Source organism: Rhodotorula graminis (genome assembly GCF_001329695.1).
Source record: "Rhodotorula graminis WP1 unplaced genomic scaffold RHOBAscaffold_1, whole genome shotgun sequence".
NCBI lineage: Eukaryota > Fungi > Basidiomycota > Microbotryomycetes > Sporidiobolales > Sporidiobolaceae > Rhodotorula > Rhodotorula graminis.
In genome coordinates this window covers 1,241,036-1,257,578 of record NW_017264928.1, presented here as the reverse complement: position 1 = coordinate 1,257,578, position 16,543 = coordinate 1,241,036, and the positions used below count along the sequence as shown (strand labels likewise).

At 67.7% G+C, this 16,543-nt stretch overlaps 4 protein-coding genes across 4 annotated transcripts; all 4 read left to right on the top strand.

Moving 5' to 3' along the window:
* Nucleotides 1–969: 969 nt before the first annotated feature.
* RHOBADRAFT_32969 (uncharacterized protein) lies at nt 970–3,393 on the top strand (the record flags this gene model as incomplete). The annotated part of the gene is made up of 7 exons (XM_018413068.1): nt 970–1,282; nt 1,387–1,515; nt 1,605–1,921; nt 1,989–2,121; nt 2,192–2,395; nt 2,479–2,903; nt 2,992–3,393. Coding segments are annotated over 7 exons (1,923 nt in total), but the record flags the coding sequence as incomplete, so codon positions are not given.
* Nucleotides 3,394–5,165: 1,772 nt separating this feature from the next.
* RHOBADRAFT_50795 (uncharacterized protein) lies at nt 5,166–8,225 on the top strand (the record flags this gene model as incomplete). Its single annotated transcript, XM_018415501.1, has 10 exons — nt 5,166–5,275; nt 5,360–5,393; nt 5,454–5,971; nt 6,052–6,443; nt 6,517–6,798; nt 6,874–7,163; nt 7,235–7,319; nt 7,387–7,436; nt 7,516–7,848; nt 7,947–8,225. The coding sequence occupies 10 exons, from the start codon at nt 5,166–5,168 to the stop codon at nt 7,983–7,985; spliced, it is 2,133 nt and encodes a 710-aa protein (XP_018274364.1). The 3' UTR covers nt 7,986–8,225.
* A 108-nt stretch (nt 8,226–8,333) lies between these two features.
* On the top strand, nt 8,334–10,646 carry RHOBADRAFT_32967 (uncharacterized protein). Its single transcript, XM_018413067.1, has 9 exons — nt 8,334–8,642; nt 9,059–9,164; nt 9,244–9,349; nt 9,429–9,514; nt 9,580–9,598; nt 9,661–9,748; nt 9,826–9,956; nt 10,040–10,057; nt 10,142–10,646. Exons 1-9 carry the CDS (start codon nt 8,468–8,470, stop codon nt 10,505–10,507), a joined length of 1,095 nt encoding a protein of 364 aa, XP_018274363.1. The 5' UTR covers nt 8,334–8,467; the 3' UTR covers nt 10,508–10,646.
* Nucleotides 10,647–11,020: 374 nt separating this feature from the next.
* RHOBADRAFT_40861 (uncharacterized protein) lies at nt 11,021–16,055 on the top strand (the record flags this gene model as incomplete). The annotated part of the gene is made up of 20 exons (XM_018413785.1): nt 11,021–11,071; nt 11,166–11,272; nt 11,343–11,454; nt 11,519–11,581; nt 11,647–11,679; nt 11,744–12,987; nt 13,083–13,447; nt 13,550–13,614; nt 13,692–13,876; nt 13,942–14,213; nt 14,288–14,447; nt 14,531–14,558; nt 14,658–15,057; nt 15,123–15,280; nt 15,348–15,357; nt 15,432–15,459; nt 15,532–15,566; nt 15,658–15,762; nt 15,831–15,908; nt 15,985–16,055. 20 exons carry the CDS (start codon nt 11,021–11,023, stop codon nt 16,053–16,055), a joined length of 3,570 nt encoding a protein of 1,189 aa, XP_018274362.1.
* Nucleotides 16,056–16,543: the final 488 nt, after the last annotated feature.

Below are 16,543 nucleotides of genomic sequence, written 5' to 3'. Positions count from 1 at the left end.
GGCCCGCACCAAGACGGCCAGCCGGCGGTCGACGACGACGCGCCCGGCGAGGACGAGGACGACGCCGACGCCGCGGGAGAGCCCGAGTACGCGCCCGAGGACGGTGCGCCGCAGGAGAACGGGCAGCAGCCGGACGAGGGCGACGCCGTCGGCGGCCACGGCTTGCGCCCTCGCCCTCGCCGCGTCATCGTCGACACGGACGACGACGACGAGGAGGCGTACCACGCGCAGCAGCGCCTCGTCACGACCATCACGACCTCGTCGGGCCGCACGACCCGCCGCCCGCAGTTCTACGGCGAGTCGGACGAGGAGGACGAGGTCAAGCCGCAGGGCGCGAGTCGCGGCCTGCGTCGCGGCAACGCGTACCACGGCGCCGGCGTCGAGCAGGACGACGAGTACACGGCCGCGGCCGACGACGACGACGAGTACGGCGGCAACGGCAACCCGCGCCGCGGCAGGAGCCGCCGCGTCGCCGACAAGCAGCGCTCGCAGCGGCAGCAGCGCGAGCGCAGCGGCCTCACGCAGCCCTCGCGGCCCCGCACCCGCCAGACGCGCAACAGCCGCAAGGCCGACCAGTCGTACGAGCACGACGACGACACCGAGGTCGACACGGACGAGGACGACGAGATGCTCGACCTCGAGGACGAGGACGACTCGCTCGGCCAGGACAAGGAGGGCTCGAGTCGCCGCCTGCGCAACAAGCCTCGCGTCAACTACTTCGTCCCGCTGTCGCTCGACGCACCCGCCAACAAGGACAAGGGCAAGGGCAAGCAGCGCCGCGTCGACGAGGACGGCAACCCGTTCGCCGGCCTGCCCGCCAACATGACGGGCGCGCAGTGGGCCGCCCTGTACCCCGAGGGCGGTCAGCCTTCGTCCGACTCGTCCGACGACGACGCGCCCAACTTTGGCGGCAGTCCGCGCAAGGGCGCCGTCTTTACCGGCGCCGGCGCGACGGGCATGACGGGCGGCATGCTGTCCGGCGGCGGGCTCGACTTTGGCGCGCCGTCCAACCTCGGCAAGGTGCAGAACGCGGCCGCGCTCGCCGACACGGACCCGCTCGGCGTCCCGTCGTCCATCTCGTTCGACTCGGTCGGCGGCCTCGGCGGGCACATCCAGCAGCTCAAGGAGATGGTGTCGCTCCCGCTCCTGTACCCCGAGGTGTTCGAGCGCTTCAACATGACGCCGCCACGGGGCGTCCTCTTCCACGGCCCGCCGGGCACCGGAAAGACGCTCCTCGCCCGCGCACTCGCCGCCAGCTGCAGCACCGACGGCCGCAAAATCTGTGCGTCGCCGGCCCTCTCTCTCTCTCTCTCTCTCTCTCTCTCTCTCTCTCTCTCTTTCTCTTTCTCGCCTCGTCCTGGTCCTGACGTCGCCCCGAGCGTACAGCGTTCTTCATGCGCAAGGGCGCCGACTGCCTGAGCAAGTGGGTCGGCGAGGCCGAGCGCCAGCTGCGCCTCCTCTTTGACGAGGCCAAGGCGTGCCAGCCGAGCATCATCTTCTTCGACGAGATCGACGGTGCGTCCTCGTGTCTCTCTCTATCTCTCCTCTGTCAGCGCCCGCTCGTGCGCCGTCCCTGACATCGACCTTCTCGTGCCCCGATGCAGGTCTCGCTCCCGTCCGGAGCAGCAAGCAGGAGCAGATCCACGCCTCGATCGTCTCGACGCTCCTCGCCCTCATGGACGGCATGGACGGGCGCGGCCAGGTCATCGTCATCGGCGCGACCAACCGCCCCGACGCCATCGACCCGGCCCTGCGTCGCCCGGGCAGGTTCGACCGCGAGTTCTACTTCCCGCTGCCCAACCTCGAGGCGAGGAGGAAGATCGTCGACATCCACACGAGCGGGTGGAACCCGCCGCTCGACGACCCGTTCAAGGACGAGCTCGCCAAGCTCACCAAGGGGTACGGTGGCGCCGACCTGCGCGTACGTTCTCCTTCTCGCTCCCTGCCTCTCTTCCTCGTTCCTCTACTGATCGCGCATCTTCCTGCAGGCCCTGTGCACCGAGGCGGCGCTCAACGCGGTCCAGCGCACCTACCCGCAGATCTACAAGACGAACGACCGCCTCGTCATCAAGCCCGAGTCGATCGAGGTCACGGCGCGCGACTTTATCGTCTCGCAGAAGAGTACGTCCTCAGTTTCTCTCGGGCCAGTCGACGAGGACGAGGCCTTGAACCTGATCTCGGCCCCGCACAGACCTCATCCCCTCGACCGCCCGCTCGACCTCGTCCTCGGCAGCACCGATCCCGCCACAGCTCGTCCCGCTCCTGTCGACGTCGTTCGAGCACGCCAAGACGGCGCTCGCCAAGGTCCTGCCCGAGGTCAAGCGTATCAGCGTGCTCGAGGAGGCCGAGTACGTCGACGACGGCGGCGGGTTCGAGAAGGAGAAGCTCATGCAGGGTCCGCTCTTCTCTCCCTCTCTCTCTCTCTCCTTTCCCCCTCCCGCGCCGCAGATACTGACTCTGTCTCTCTCGTGCCCACAGCGTTCGAGCAGCTGCGCGTGTTCCGCCCTCGCCTCGTCATCTGCGGCGAGTCGGGCATGGGCCAGTCGTACATCGGCGCCGCCGTCCTGCAGCACCTCGAGGGCTTTCACGTCCAGACGCTCGACCTCGCGACGCTCGTGTCCGACTCGTCGCGCACGATGGAGGCGTCGTGCGTCCAGCTCTTTGTCGAGGCCAAGCGCCACAAGCCGTCGATCCTGTTCATCCCGTCGCTCGTCTCGTGGTGCGCCAGCGTCGGCGACACGGTACGCGCGACGATCAAGGGCCTCCTCGACGGCCTCGACCCGAACGACCCGATCCTGCTCCTTGCCGTCGTCGACGGCCACTTCTCGGACGTGCCGCCCGACGTGCGCTCCTGGTTCGGCTTCGTCAAGGGCAACCGCGTCGTCATGGGCAAGCCCGGTGCTGTGCGTCCTCCTCTCCCTCCCTCGTCCGTGCGGCGAGATTGTCCGTGCGCGGGGACCTGACACTCTGCGTCCCGACCCCCTCTCGCAGGCCCAGCGCCACGAGTTCTTCGCCGAGGTCTTCACCGCGATCCACCGCCGCCCGACCGAGTACCCCGACGGCATGCCTCGCCGCAAGCGCGTGCTCGAGAAGCTCCCGATCGCGCCGCCGCCGCCGCCGCGCGAGCCGACCGCCGCCGAGATCGCCCAGCAGCAGCAGAACGACCTGCGCCTGCTCGAGTACCTCAAGTGGAAGCTCGGCCCGGTCCTGTCGGAGCTCAAGAAGCGCTACAAGCGGTTCCAGCGCTCGTTGTACCGCGATTGGCAGCGCGACGACCTCGACTGGCGCAAGGAGCAGCTCCGGGCCAACGAGACGGTGACGGGCCTCGGCACGCAGCCCTACTTCAACGTCGACCTCGACACGATGGCGTCCGACCTGTACAAGGGCCTGTACTACACGCCCGACGACTTTGTCGCCGACATCCTGCGCATCCAGGCGAACGCCGAGGTCAACAAGATCATGGAGAACGACGGCGAGGCGCCGATCCGCGCCGGCCAGATGGTCAACCACGTCAAGGTCATGCTCGACCAGACGTTCGACGCGCTGTTCCGCTCCGAGTGCGACAAGCTCGCCGCACGTCTGCGCGCGAGGGACGAGGCCGACCCGAGCCGGCGCGCGCGCCGCAAAGGTCGCGAGGGCGACATCCCGGGCGAGGAGGCGCTCGTGTCGGCAGCCGAGAAGGCGGCAGACGCCGGCGGCGCGCATCGTCCGCGGCACGGCACGCGCGCGAGCGGGAGTGACGCCGACGAGGCGCAAGGGGAGGGAGGAGCGGCAGCGGCCGGGCAAGGCGAGGAGCTTGGCGAGGGCGAGGGGTCCGAGAACCCGCTCAAGCGTGCGAGAGACGGCGAGGGCACCGATGGCGAGGTCGAGGTCGGCGAGCGTGCGGCGATGGAGGGCGTCGAGGGCGATGCCGGCGAGCAGGGTCCGGCCAAGCGGGCCCGCTTCGAGCTCGACGAGCCGGCCGCGAGTACGCTCGTCAACGGCCAGGCCGTCGCCTCGACGAGCGCTGCCAACGGCGTCAACGGCCACGTCGTCGCCGCCTCGACGCCGTCAGGCTCGTTCGCCGACCTGCTCAACCCGACGGCGTCGTCCTCCCTGTCCGGCTTCGCCAACCCGTTCAGCCAGCCGCCCGAGCCGCTCAACCCGTACGGCAGAGAGCCACGCTTGAGGGGACGGGAGGAGGCGAGCGAGAGGCAGCGACGGCTCTCGTCGACACAAGCTCGCTTTGCCCTGCGCGGCCGCCAAAACTGGCGGCACGGCGCCGTCCTTCCTGAGCGGCCTCGTCGCGCCTCCTGCAGCAGCTCCCGGCCCCTTCGCCGCCGCTGGACCTGCTCCAGTCGCGTCGTACCAGAGCGGCGGCCCGAGCGGGACGAGCGCGGCGGGAGGGTCCGCCGACGACGCCTCGCGGGACGCGACCCCGACGCCTGCCGTGGCGGACCCGGCGCCGGCAGGTACCGACGACGATGGCGCGCCGGACGGCCGAGCCGCCGCTGTCGTCGAGCCCGAGGAGCAGCAGCAGCGCTCGCCGACGCCGATGGAGGCGACGCCTCCGCCGCCGCCGCCTTTCGTCGTCCCCGACGCCGAGGTCGACGCGCTCTCGTCCTTCCTGACGAGCAGCACCGACGCGCTCAACATCGACCAGCTCGAGCAGCTGCGCGCGGCGTGCTTCGACGCCGTCTGGCGCGCGAGGAGCGCGTGGGACCGCTCGGCGGTCGTGCAGGAGCTCACCGAGCTCGCGCACGAGTTCGTCGACGAGGTCGAGGCCCTTGCGGCTTGAGCGTCTTGCCTCTCTCTCTCCCTCCCCCCTTCCCCTGTGTCGAGCCTGCATCTCTCGCATCGCCCCGTGTCGTACCCCCCTCTCGCGCTCGTTCTCCTCCTCGCGCTTTGTAGTCCTGCAAAGTAACGCATGCTTTCCGCCGCAGCTCGTGTCTCGTACCGCGACTGGGCGACCACGAGAGGAGAGAGCCACGCTTGAGGGGACGGGAGGAGGCGAGCGAGAGGCAGCGACGGCTCTCGTCGACACAAGCTCGCTTTGCCCTGCGCGACACGCCGACTGCCGCGCACAGATCCACACGCCACACAGCAGCACCCGACCCGACCCTGCGACCTCGCCTCGCGGCCTCGTCCTCGTCCAGACCTCCTCATCAGTCGACGACGGCTCGACCATGTCGACGCCTCGAGGCGAGGGCAGCTCCCGTTCAGCCGACGCGTTCGATGGTTCCACGCAGCTCGACTCGGCGTCTGGGCCGATCGAGGGGTTCAGCAAGCTCGGAGCGTGCGTCCTCGTCTCTCTCTCCGTGCGGCGTTCAAGGTGTCGAGCCAGCTAACCTTTGCCCCGGCGCCCCATCCCTGCGTGCAGCAAGATCTCGTGCCTCGCGTGCCGTGCCGCCAAAGTGAGCCCGCCCCCCATGTCGAGGAGACGAGCATGCCCTCGCTGACCTCCCGCCCTCCAGCGCAAGTGCAGCTCCGTGGACCCCGACACCATCTGCAAGCGGTGCTCGACGCACAAGATCCCGTGCGAGTACAAACGGCATCGTCGTGGGCGCAAGAAGAAGGCGCCCGACGCATCGCAGTGGCCCGCGCCGACCTTCAACGGGCCGTCGACCGTCCAGTCGGCACGCCTCGCCCCGTCCGCTCCGCCCTTCTACCCGTCGATCGCCTCAACCTCAGCTGTCACGCTCGATGGGCCCGCCGTCGGCTGCGCCAGGTCGCAAGCCCCTCCCGGGTTGTCGCAAGATCAACCTGTCGCGCCGGCGTCCTACACGTTGCCCGTCCCGCCGCCGCTCGGCGGCCGACGCGTCGACATCCAGTTCTCGCACGTCGTCCCGACAGGCGACTCGATGCCGTTCGTCGCTGGGGCGCTCAACGCCGCGCCGCCGCCAGCCGCCGGGCCGTTCCTCCCGACCGACTGCCCCGACCCTGTTCACGCCGGCATCCTCACCGAGCGGGACGCCATCGACCTCTTCAAGACGTGCGTCACCTCTCTCTCTCTCTCTCTTACGTCTACGCCCCGCGACGACACACTGACACAGCCTGGTCCGCGTCGCGCAGGTACTTCTCGACTATGAATCTCGTCGTGCCCGTCCTCGACCCGGCGCTCCACTCGCCCGACTGGGTCCGGCACAAGTCGGCCCTCCTGTTTACCGCCGTCATCACCGTCACCGCCAAGGCCGAGCGCCCAAAGGCGTACCACGCCTGCGTCCTCCTGTCGAACAAGCTCGTCGGCCAAGCCGTCGAGTTCGGCCTCTCGACGATCGAGGTCGTCCAGTCGCTCCTCCTCCTGACGCACTGGAAGCAACCCAACGACTCGTCGAGCTGGCGCAAGGTCGGGTACGCCATCCGCATGGCGCAAGAGCTGCGGCTCCACGTTCGAGCGCCGAGGCCACTTCCCGAGGACGAGCACCAGGCGCGCGAGGTCCTCAACAAGGAGCGAGCATGGCTCAGTGCGTCCCGCTTCATCTTCTCGTCGACGTATTGTGAGCCTCGAGCTCACCTCGGTTCGCGCGCGCCCGACAGACCTCGTCGTCGCCGACTACCACCTCGCCATCCACCACTCACTGCCGCGCATGATCTCGGAGGAGGACGTCGACGACCCGGCCGACTGGGTCCTCGAGCATGCCGACAAGCTTCCCTGTCCTGGCGAGTCGACGTTGCCGCCGTGGATAACGTTCTCTCGCCTGTGCCGCCAGTACGCCGACACGCTCGCCGACATGACCGGCGATCCGGCCAACACGCGGTCGCTCAAGTGGCTCGAGAACGATTGGCGACGATGGCGGTCTCGATGGCTCGGCGTCAAGCGTGCGTCGCGATCCCTTTCGCTCTCTGCCCGTGCCCGTACGCCCACGAACCCGTCTTGACCCTTCTCCCTCGCAGCCGGTCTGGCCTTTCTCCCGCCGCAGATCTCGGCTCTCCGGCTCTGCGACGCCTTCTTCCGCTTTCACATCGCCGAGTGGAAGCTCCTGTGGGTCGCCCGGTACTCGAAGGACCGCGTCCTCCACGTCGACGAGCCGAGCGAGCTGTCGAGCACCTTCTGCGAGTGCGTCGACGCCTCACTCGCTCTCGCGGCGGTCTTCCAGAACGACTTTGTCGTTCCGGGCTACTTGTCGTTCTGCTTCAACCTGTCGTACGTCGCCCTCGCCGTCGTGAGCGTCTGGCTCGTCAAGGTGCGTACTCCTCTCGCCCTGTCCGTACCTCTCGCCCTCACCCGGACTGACACCGCCTCCTCGCGACGCAGAACATCGTCGCCATGTCGTCGAGTGACCGCGACCGCGTCATCCGCACGCTCAACGAGGTCCGCTCGTCGACCGAGGACGCCTCGCGTACGTCGGACGACACACGCACCGCCTCATCTCCCACCTCCTCAGCACGGTCTCTCCTGCGTGGCAGCTGTCGTCGCTCGCCGCCGTGCCGTCGCCCCAAGATCGTCTCGAGCCGCCGTCCGCCTCGGCTTCCTCCGACCCTCCTCGCGCCGCGACGGCCGCACTCGAGCGACAAGCCGCTTGCGCACATGTACAGTCTTCGACCTCGACCCAGTACGATCACTCGGCAGCTGCACCAGAGCCGACGCCGCACAGCGCGCACTACCTCCACCTCGACCGACTCGCCGACGCCGACACATCGTCCTGCGCCGCTTTCCCTTGGTCGCTCGCCACGCAGCAGATCATCCAAGAGAACCTGTACGCTCCGCACCTGCACGGTGCGGCGTCGACGGGCACGAGCGGGCAAGGGCTCGGCGGCGGTCCGCCGTTCGACAACGGGGTCGGTGCGCAGGACGCTTTCTTCGAGCCGGGCTCGGCGCCGATGTCGCAGGACGACATGCTCTTTCCCGCCGCAGACGACGACATCTGGGTGCGTCTATGTCCTCTCCCCCGTCCTGTCGAGCACCGTCGAGCGAGAGGAGGTCGGTCGCACGCCGTCACTGACCGCGCACCTTGCCTTGACCGCAGCGCCTCCTCTTCCCCATCACCGACACGTACCCCGCCTGACGACGCGACTCGTCGACCGTCGTTGAAGGAGGAGTAGGGCTCGGCGGGCGAGAACGAGGACGGCGGCGGGCGTGAAATACCACTGCGGCGTCCTCCCTTCCTCGGACCGTGCGCACGGTCCCTCGGCCGTCCGGCGCGTCTTCAGCGGGGCTTTCTCTCAGGAGGCGTGAGTGAACCTGCAAGTTGAGCGAGACTGGACCTGCAAGCCACGCAGGGCGAGACCACGGTTCGTTCGACCTTCCCAGTTCCGGCCAGGAGGGAACGAGAGCAGGAGAGTGACCCGCGAGCGGCCGAGACGACAGCCTGACGCTCTGTGCGCTTGCTTCCCTACCTCTCGCTTTCCACAGTGCGTCCGACTGTTGCGCTGCGAGCCGTTGCAGCGCACACCAGCTCCAAGTCGACCAACCCCGCATTCCTCTTCTTCGCCAGCTCTCGCCCTCGCTCCACCACCTGTGTCCGCACCTTTGGACCGACCGCCCAGCATGTCGCACGACAAGGACGTCAAGCTCGCCATGTACCCGGGCAACAGCGACCCGCTCTCCTCCAAGACGCTCCTCAACGGCAGCGACCGCGACCTCCCGACCTCGAGCACCGCGACGTCGGCCAAGCCCAGCTCGGGCGGGTTCTCGAGCGATGCGGTCAAGAAGATCTGGCCAGGTGCGCTCAGTTCTCTCAGTTGCGTGCGGCGCGAGATCACGGCGCGAGAGTTGGGCGAGCAGGGGTGGGATCCGTGACGGCTGCAGCCGCGCCTCGTGCTGGCAGGGCGACACGCGCAGGACAGCGACGAGCGGCTCAGCGACGGCGTGGTGCCGCCCGTGCGGCATGCGCGTGCCGTTGTCCGTCTCGTCGCGCCTCGCCGCCGCCGACCTTAGCCCGCCGCCTCGAGTTGGTCGCGGCGGCGGCAGCTCTGGTGTGACGGCTGGCACGGTGGGTCTCGACGGGCAGATGGGGCAGGGTGCAGGGCTGCTCGTTGGAGCCGGCGGCCGATGGCGTTCTTCTCGCAACTCGCACCCAGCTCTCGAGCCGACCACTGACTTCCTGCTGCCCGCCTGCCGTGATCCTCGTCGCAACAGGCTACATCATCATGATCTGGATCGCCCTCTCGTCGAGCGTCATCCTGCAGAACGCCTACATCCTGCGCACGATGAGGTTCAACTACCCGATAGCCCTCACGACCTGGTTCGTCCCCTCCTTCCTCTGCCTTGACCCGCACAGACCGGTCTCGAAGCGTCGAACTGACGCTGTGCGGCACCTCCAGGCATCTCGTTTACGCGACGGTCGGCACCCGCCTGCTCCGCAAGTTCACGCACATGCTCGACGACGTTCAGAACGTCCAGATGAGCTGGGACCGGTGGTTCAAGAACGTGCGTCGAGCTCCTCCAGTCATCGACGATTGACGAGAAGTGAGCGGCAACTCACGCTCGTGCGCCCTCGCGACCGCAGATCGTCCCCATCGGCGCCTTGTTCTCTGGTTCCCTCATCTTCAACAACTTCGCCTACCTCACCCTCTCGGTCTCGTTCATCCAGATGTGCGTCTTCATTCTCCCTGTCTCGATGCGCGTGCACGACTGACCTTGTGCGGTTGACCTCGCAGGCTCAAGGCGTTCACCTCGGTGCGTCCTCATCTTACCCGCCTCGTCCTTGCGCGCCTCTGACGTAGCCCCACTTTCCTCAGGTCGCTGTCCTCGGCATGTCGGTCCTCTTTGGCCTCGAGCAGATGCAGCCCCGCAAGTTCGTCATCGTCATCGCCATCTCGTGCGGCGGTGCGTCCCTTCTCCCTCGTCTCGCCCGCTCTGCCGCGCGCTCGTTCCCTCACTGACGACCGGGTCGTGGCACACAGTCGCACTCGCCTCGTACGGCGAGATCAACTTTGACATGACGGGCTTTGTCTGTCAGGCGACCGGCATCGCGTTCGAAGCGTGCCGCCTCGTCTCGATCCAGAAGCTCCTGACGGGCCTCAAGATGGGACCTGTGCGTCCCCTTCTCTCGTTTGGAGCGATTTCGAGTCCTGCGGACACCGTCTTGACCGCGTTCCCCCGTCGTCGTACCTGCAGCTCGTCTCGCTCTACTACGTGCGTCCTCGTCCTCTCTCGCCGAGCCGCACCTGGTCGCCCTCTCTCTCCTTCTCCGAGACTGACTGAATGTCCCGCACGCAGTTTGCGCCCGTGTGTGCCGCCCTCAACCTGTTCCTGATCCCGTTCTTCGAGGGCTCGGCGCCGTTCCAGGACGCGCTCGACGTGGTCGGCCTCCCCATCCTCATCGGCAACGCCTCGACCGCCTTCCTCCTCAACGTCGCCGTCGTCTTCCTCATCGGCTGCGCGAGCTCGCTCGTCCTCACCCTGTCGGGCGTCATCAAGGACATCCTCCTCGTCCTCGGCTCGGTCGTCCTCATGGGGTCGACCGTGACCCTCACGCAGATGGCGGGTTACTCGATCGCGCTCGCGGGCCTCATGTGGTTCAAGTTGCCGCAGGAGACGACCGACAAGCTCATGCTGCAGGTGCGGTCGGCGCTCGGGCGGTGAGCGTCGGCGGAGCGGAGCGGTCGAGCCGAGCCGGGCGACGCAGCAGCAGGGCGGGAGCATTCGCCCTCTTTCTCTTAGACAGGACCCATACACCATGACGACTCTGTTGATGCAATCGAGCGACGCGCATGTCACGTCCAGCGACGGCGAGCGACGAGTCGACCGTCGCGAGAGCTCGAGAGAGGCGGCCTTGCCCCGGCTGTCCGGCGCACGTTTCGCGGCGGCTCGCAGGTGACTTGGGAGGGGCAGTCGCACGGTACAGAGCCGCCACGAGAGGCTGCCGGGCGAGATTGACCTTGAGAGGTTGCGCGACACGACCCGACGCGCTGGATGTTGACAGGCTCGCACCTCTGCCACTCGCTCGCTCGCCGTGCAGGCTTCCGACGCCGCACAGGGGTGTTCGAAGTGCTCTTCGACGCGCCACAACACCCTCCATCAACCCTCTCGAGCCGCGCCCGCCGCCGACAGCCCTCCAGCCCGCCAACCGTCGCCCCTCATCGCCTCGAGTCGACCATGACCATGACGGGCCGTGAGCTGCTCGCCAAGGCGTTCACCAACGACCCTGTGCGTCCAGCTGTCCCTCCACCGCGCGTCCCACCCTCAATAGCTGACTCTGTTGCCCTCTCCCTTCATCGCCTCGTCCCTCATCGTGCGTCAGTTGGCCAACGTCCTCTCGTGCGAGGCCGAGTTCGACCGCCACCTCAAGCAGCACCCGCAAGACATCAACTTCGTCGCCACGCTCAGCAAGCCCGGTGAAGGCTATGGGTGCGTCCCCTTCGCTCGCGCGCCGCCGACACCCCGACCTGACTCTTGCCTCGCCGTCTCTCGCCTGCAGCTTCGTCATCTGCATGGAGGATTCCTGCTTCACCGAGATCCCGCTCTCGGTGCACCCGACCGAGCCCCGCGGCGGCATCGACAGGGGCTTCGGCTGCCTCGTCGCCTACTCGGTGCGTCCCTCGTCTCCTCCTGGACGCGCAAGCGCGCATTCCTGACGTGTTCGACGATCTGCAGGACCACATCAACAAGCACGACGGCCACAAGAAGGCTCGCGACATCCGCGTCGCCAAAGAGGCGGTCCGTCCTCGCCCTTCCTGCCCTCACACCGCGCCTCGCTCACGCATTCGCGCCCGCCCTCCCAGATCGTCAAGTCGGAGGCGCCGCCCAAGTCGTGGGTACGTGGCGCTCCTCTCCCTGTCCGCCTTTCCTCGGTCACTGACGCCGAGACGTTCCTCGCAGACGCCCAAGGTCAAGATCGCGAGCTCGCAGCCGTCGAGCGACGCCGAGGGCTCCCGCTCGCACGACAAGGACCGCCAGTACCAGCTCTCGTCAAGCTCGGACCTCCAGATGGGCCTGTCGTCGAGCGCGATCCGCAAGAAGCGCAAGTCGCACGAGCTCAAGCCTCGCTCGTCGGCCGGCGACTTCTTCGTCGACAAGAAGCCCAAGCTCGGCGACGCTGCTCGCCTCCCCAAGGCCAACGCCAAGCCCATCGAGTCGATCGTCCTCGCCGACCGCAAGAACCAGGCGTCGCCGACCGCCGCCGCCGCCGGTGCCGCTGCCGGCCAGGCCCTCAACCCGGCCGAGCAGCACGACCTCGCCAAGACCAAGCGCGCCGTCGAGCGCTGGGAGACGACGATCAAGTCGCTCCGCGCCGAGCCCGAGGCGTCGCACGGCGCTGCGTGGCGCGAGGAGATGCTCGAGGCCGAGAACGAGCTCGCGCCGCTCCGCACCAAGGTCCGCGCCTACGAGGCCCGCGTCGCCGCCGCTGCGGCCGCCGTCAAGGCCGCTGCGCTCGTCGACGCCCTCCAGGCGCGCAAGCAGGCCGACCTCGTCCTGCGCGGCTACTCGTGCACGGCCGGCGCGCCCGACGACGTCCGCAACCTGTTCCTCGAGCGCCCCGAGTACGCCTGCGCGATGCACCCCGAGTGGGTCAAGCCGGTGTCGGGTCCTGTCGCAGGTCCCTCGGGCGGGCGCATCGGCGCGGCCGACGACGGCGGCGCCGACAGCGACGAGGAGCGCATGTGGGGCCAGCTCGCGCCCGTCAAGGGCATCGCCGACTTCGACCGCTTCATCAAGGCGGCCCTCGAGGGCGAGGGCTTCGAGGGCAACGCCAACGTCCAGAAGGCGTGCGAGTCGATCGGCATCGCCCACATGAACGAGATGGTGCCGCACATGACGTGCACGCTCCTCCCGCACCAGATCATCGCCTGCGCGTGGACCATCGACAAGGAGCGCAGCAAGACGTACGGCGGCATCTTGGGCGACGAGATGGGCCTGGGCAAGACGATCGAGGCCATCGCGACGTGCCTGCTCAACGAGTCGCGCGACCCGAAGGAGAAGACGACGCTCGTCGTCGCGCCGCTCGCCCTCCTCGCCCAGTGGCGCGCCGAGCTCGAGGAGAAGGTCGAGCCGGGCTACCTCAGCATCCTCACCTACCACGGCGCCGACCGCAAGAAGCTCCGCAAGAAGGAGATCCTGCGCTAGTGCGTCGTCGTCGTCCTCTCCTCCTCGCCCCGAGCCCGCCCCTCCCGTCCGAGCAGCCAATTCCTGACACCTCCCTATCCTCGACGCCTTGCAGCGACTTTGTGCTCACGACGTACGGCACGCTCGTCGCCGACTACGAGGACGACGAGGCGCTCGAGAAGGCGGCCAAGCGCGAGGCCAAGAAGGCCGGCGAGCCGAACGCGTGGGAGGGCTACCTCAAGGCGTCCAAGGGCACCGGCCCCATGTTCGAGCTGTCGTTCTACCGCATCATCCTCGACGAGGCGCAGCAGATCCGCAACCGCGGGACCAAGGTCTCGCGCGCCGTCACCCGCCTCGACGCCCTGTTCCGGTGGGCCCTCACGGGCACGCCGGTCACCAACTCGCTCGCCGACCTGTTCCCGCTGTTCCGGTTCCTGCAGCTCAAGCCGTGGTACGAGTGGAAGTACTACTCGGACAGCGGTGCGTCCCCCTCTCCCTGTCCTCGTCGTCCCTCGCCTTCCCGACCTACCGTCTGACCCTCCCGCTCTGCCTCCCTCCCTCTCTTCCTCGTTCGTCCCACAGTCGTCAGCTGGGAGAAGAAGAAGCCGGACGCTGCGGGCCGCAAGGCTCAGACCATCCTCCGCACCGTGCGTCGCCGCGCTCCTCCCTTTTCTCCATCCTCGCCGGCGTATCGTCCCTGACTCTCCTCCTCTCGCGCCCGCAGTGCATGCTACGCCGCAAGAAGGACTCGAAGCTCGACGGCAAGGAGCTCATCTCGCTCAAGGAGAAGCACATCCACCTGCACGAGCTCGAGTTCTCGCCCGAGGAGCGCGAGATCTACGAGATGGTCGAGACGCGCGCCCAGGAGAAGTTCAACAAGTTCCTCAAGGCCGGCACCGTCATGAAGAAGTGCGTCCCGCTCCCCGCGATCGTGACGGCCGACGAGCGCACTGACCCTCGTGCCCGTTCCGCAGCTACGCCAACGTCCTCCTCCTCCTCCTCCGCCTCCGCCAGGTCTGCTTCCACCCAGCGCTCATCGCCGACGCCGAGCAGACGCTCGCGAGCAAGGAGGCGGCCAAGCAGAAGGTCAAGGACGAGCTCGTGCGCGCCAAGCAGGAGCTCGGCGCCCCGTTCGTGTCCAAGATCCGCCGCTCGCGCCTCGAGGCCGCCGTCGACCGCGTCAAGACCGAGAGCGAGGGCACAGGCGCCGAGTCGGCCAACAACGACGACTGCCCGCTGTGCCTCGGTGCGTCCTCTTCCTCGCCATCCTTGTCCACCTTCCTCCTCAGCCTCTCGACTGACTCGTCGCCGCTGCCACAGAGGACATTCTCGCGAGCGAGAACGGCGCGAGCATCAGCCGCTGCGGGCACAGCTTCTGCACGCTCTGCATCACGGCCGTCATCGACGAGCCCGTCATCGACGACCAGGACGACGAGGGTCCCGCCAAGCGCTGCAAGCCCGACCAACGCCCATGCCCGATGTACGCCTCTCTCTCTCTCTCTCTCTCTCTCTCTCTCTCTCTTCTCCTCGCCGTTCGTCGACTAATCTCCCCTCGTCGAGCAGCTGCCGCGGCCCTGTCGGCCTCAAGGACGTGCGTCGAGCCCACCTCTCCTTCCCCTGCGCCCCGCCGTGACTTACGTCTTCTCCCTCCTCCCCCCTCCTCTGTGCCTCCTCCTTCGCCGACTCGCAGCTGTTCGACCTCGCGGCGTTCGAGCCGACCGACGAGGAGATCTGCTCGGCGACGGGCCAGGACCTCGTCATGGACGAGGACGACGACATCGACGAGACGCTCGGCGGCTTCATCGTGCCCGACGGTGACGAGGGCGACGACGAGTTCGGCAAGGCCGTCCAGAAGCGCAAGCCCAAACAGCCCAACCGCGCCATCGTCCAAGACTCGGACGACGAGGACGGCGATACGGCGCAGCAGAGCGAGGCCGAGGAGGAGCCGGCGCCCAAGTCGGCCAACGCCAAGGGCAAGAAGAAGGTCAAGACGGCCGAGCAGATCCAGTGGGTCCGCGAGCAGGAGCCGTCGACCAAGATGTTGTGGACCATGACCGAGCTCGAGCGCATGTACAAGGAGAACCCGGACGGTACGCCCCTCGTCTCTCTTTCCTTCCCTCGCCGCACAGGGACTGAATCAGCGTCACACGTGCAGAGAAGGTCATCGTCATCTCGTCGTTCGTCGCCGGCCTCGACATCCTCGACACGTACCTCGGCTCGCAAGGCGTCCGCACGCTGCGCTACCAGGGCGACATGACGATCAGCGACCGCGACGAGACGCTCCGCACGTTCCGCAAGTCGAAGAAGCGCAAGGTGCGTCGTCACTGTCTCGCCCCTGCACCTCCTTCGACGACTGACCTTCGAGCCTTCCCATCTGCAGGTTCTCCTCCGTGAGCCTTTCCCTATCTCGCTCTCGCCTCTCGTGTCGACACACCGACACTGACATGCCTTCTCGGTCCCGCAGTCTCGCTCAAGTGCGGCGGCGTCGGCCTGTGAGTCCAGCTAGTCCTCGCCATCGTCCTCTCGCGCCGTGTATTGACTCGATCCTCCTCCTCGCGCCGCAGCACGCTCACGAGGGCGAACCGCGTCATCTCTCTCGGTGAGTCTCTCCCAGGTCCTTTGTCGTGACCCGCCAGGAGCGTCTGAGTCGTCGTACCGCAAACTCACCATCCTCGTTCCCGCTCTCGCAGACCTCGCATGGAGCTCCGCCGTCGAGAGCCAGGCGTTCGACCGCGTTCACCGCATCGGGCAGGGGCGCGAGGTCCACGTCAACCGCCTGACGATCGCCAACAGCGGTGCGTCCTGCCTCGCCGACGAGCTCCATCCCGAATCTTCTGACTCTTCCCTCCCTGCGCCGCCACAGTTGAGCAGCGCATCCTCGACATGCAGAAGAGGAAGCAGGGCCTCGCCGACGCGTCGATGGGCGAGGGCTCGGCGCTCAGTGCGTCCTCTTTCTCTCCCTCGTCGACCTTCTCTGCCGCCGACCCTGACCTGGAACCTTTTGTCCTTGCTCGCAGAGATGGGCAAGCTCACCGTCGCCGACCTCGCCGGCCTCTTCGGCCTGAACGCGCGCGGCGACCGGATCTGAGTGTCGGCGCCGGCGCCGGCAAGAGGAGGTGGCGAGGAGGAGAAGAAGGACGAGGAGGAGGAGGAGGATCGCATGCATGCTTTGAGTCGCTTGTTGTCGCCGTCGCACGCTTTGTCGTTCATCTGTGCCCACGCTGTAACCCGTAGCCCGCTTTGCTCGTCCTGTTGCGCTCGACCGAGAGAGAGGCAGCGAGTTCTCGCGCTCAGGCCCACAAGTCCAACTTGCGAAGGTCCCGCACCTCGCTCGTCTGCTCTCTTCTCCCCGCAAGCGGCGCATCTCTCTGGCGCTCTCGACGAGCAGCCGCAAGCCTCTCGGAAACGGCACCAGGTCGAGACCTTGCGGGCGGTCCGTCGAGCCGGCAATCGCCGCTCTCGCGCTCCTGGAAGCGCTCAGGCCTCTGTCGCTCTCTCGCTCGCTCGCGTCTACCTCTCGAACTTTCGGGCTCCCGCTGCCTGTGTCGCGGTGCATGGTCCCTGCGAGCATCGACA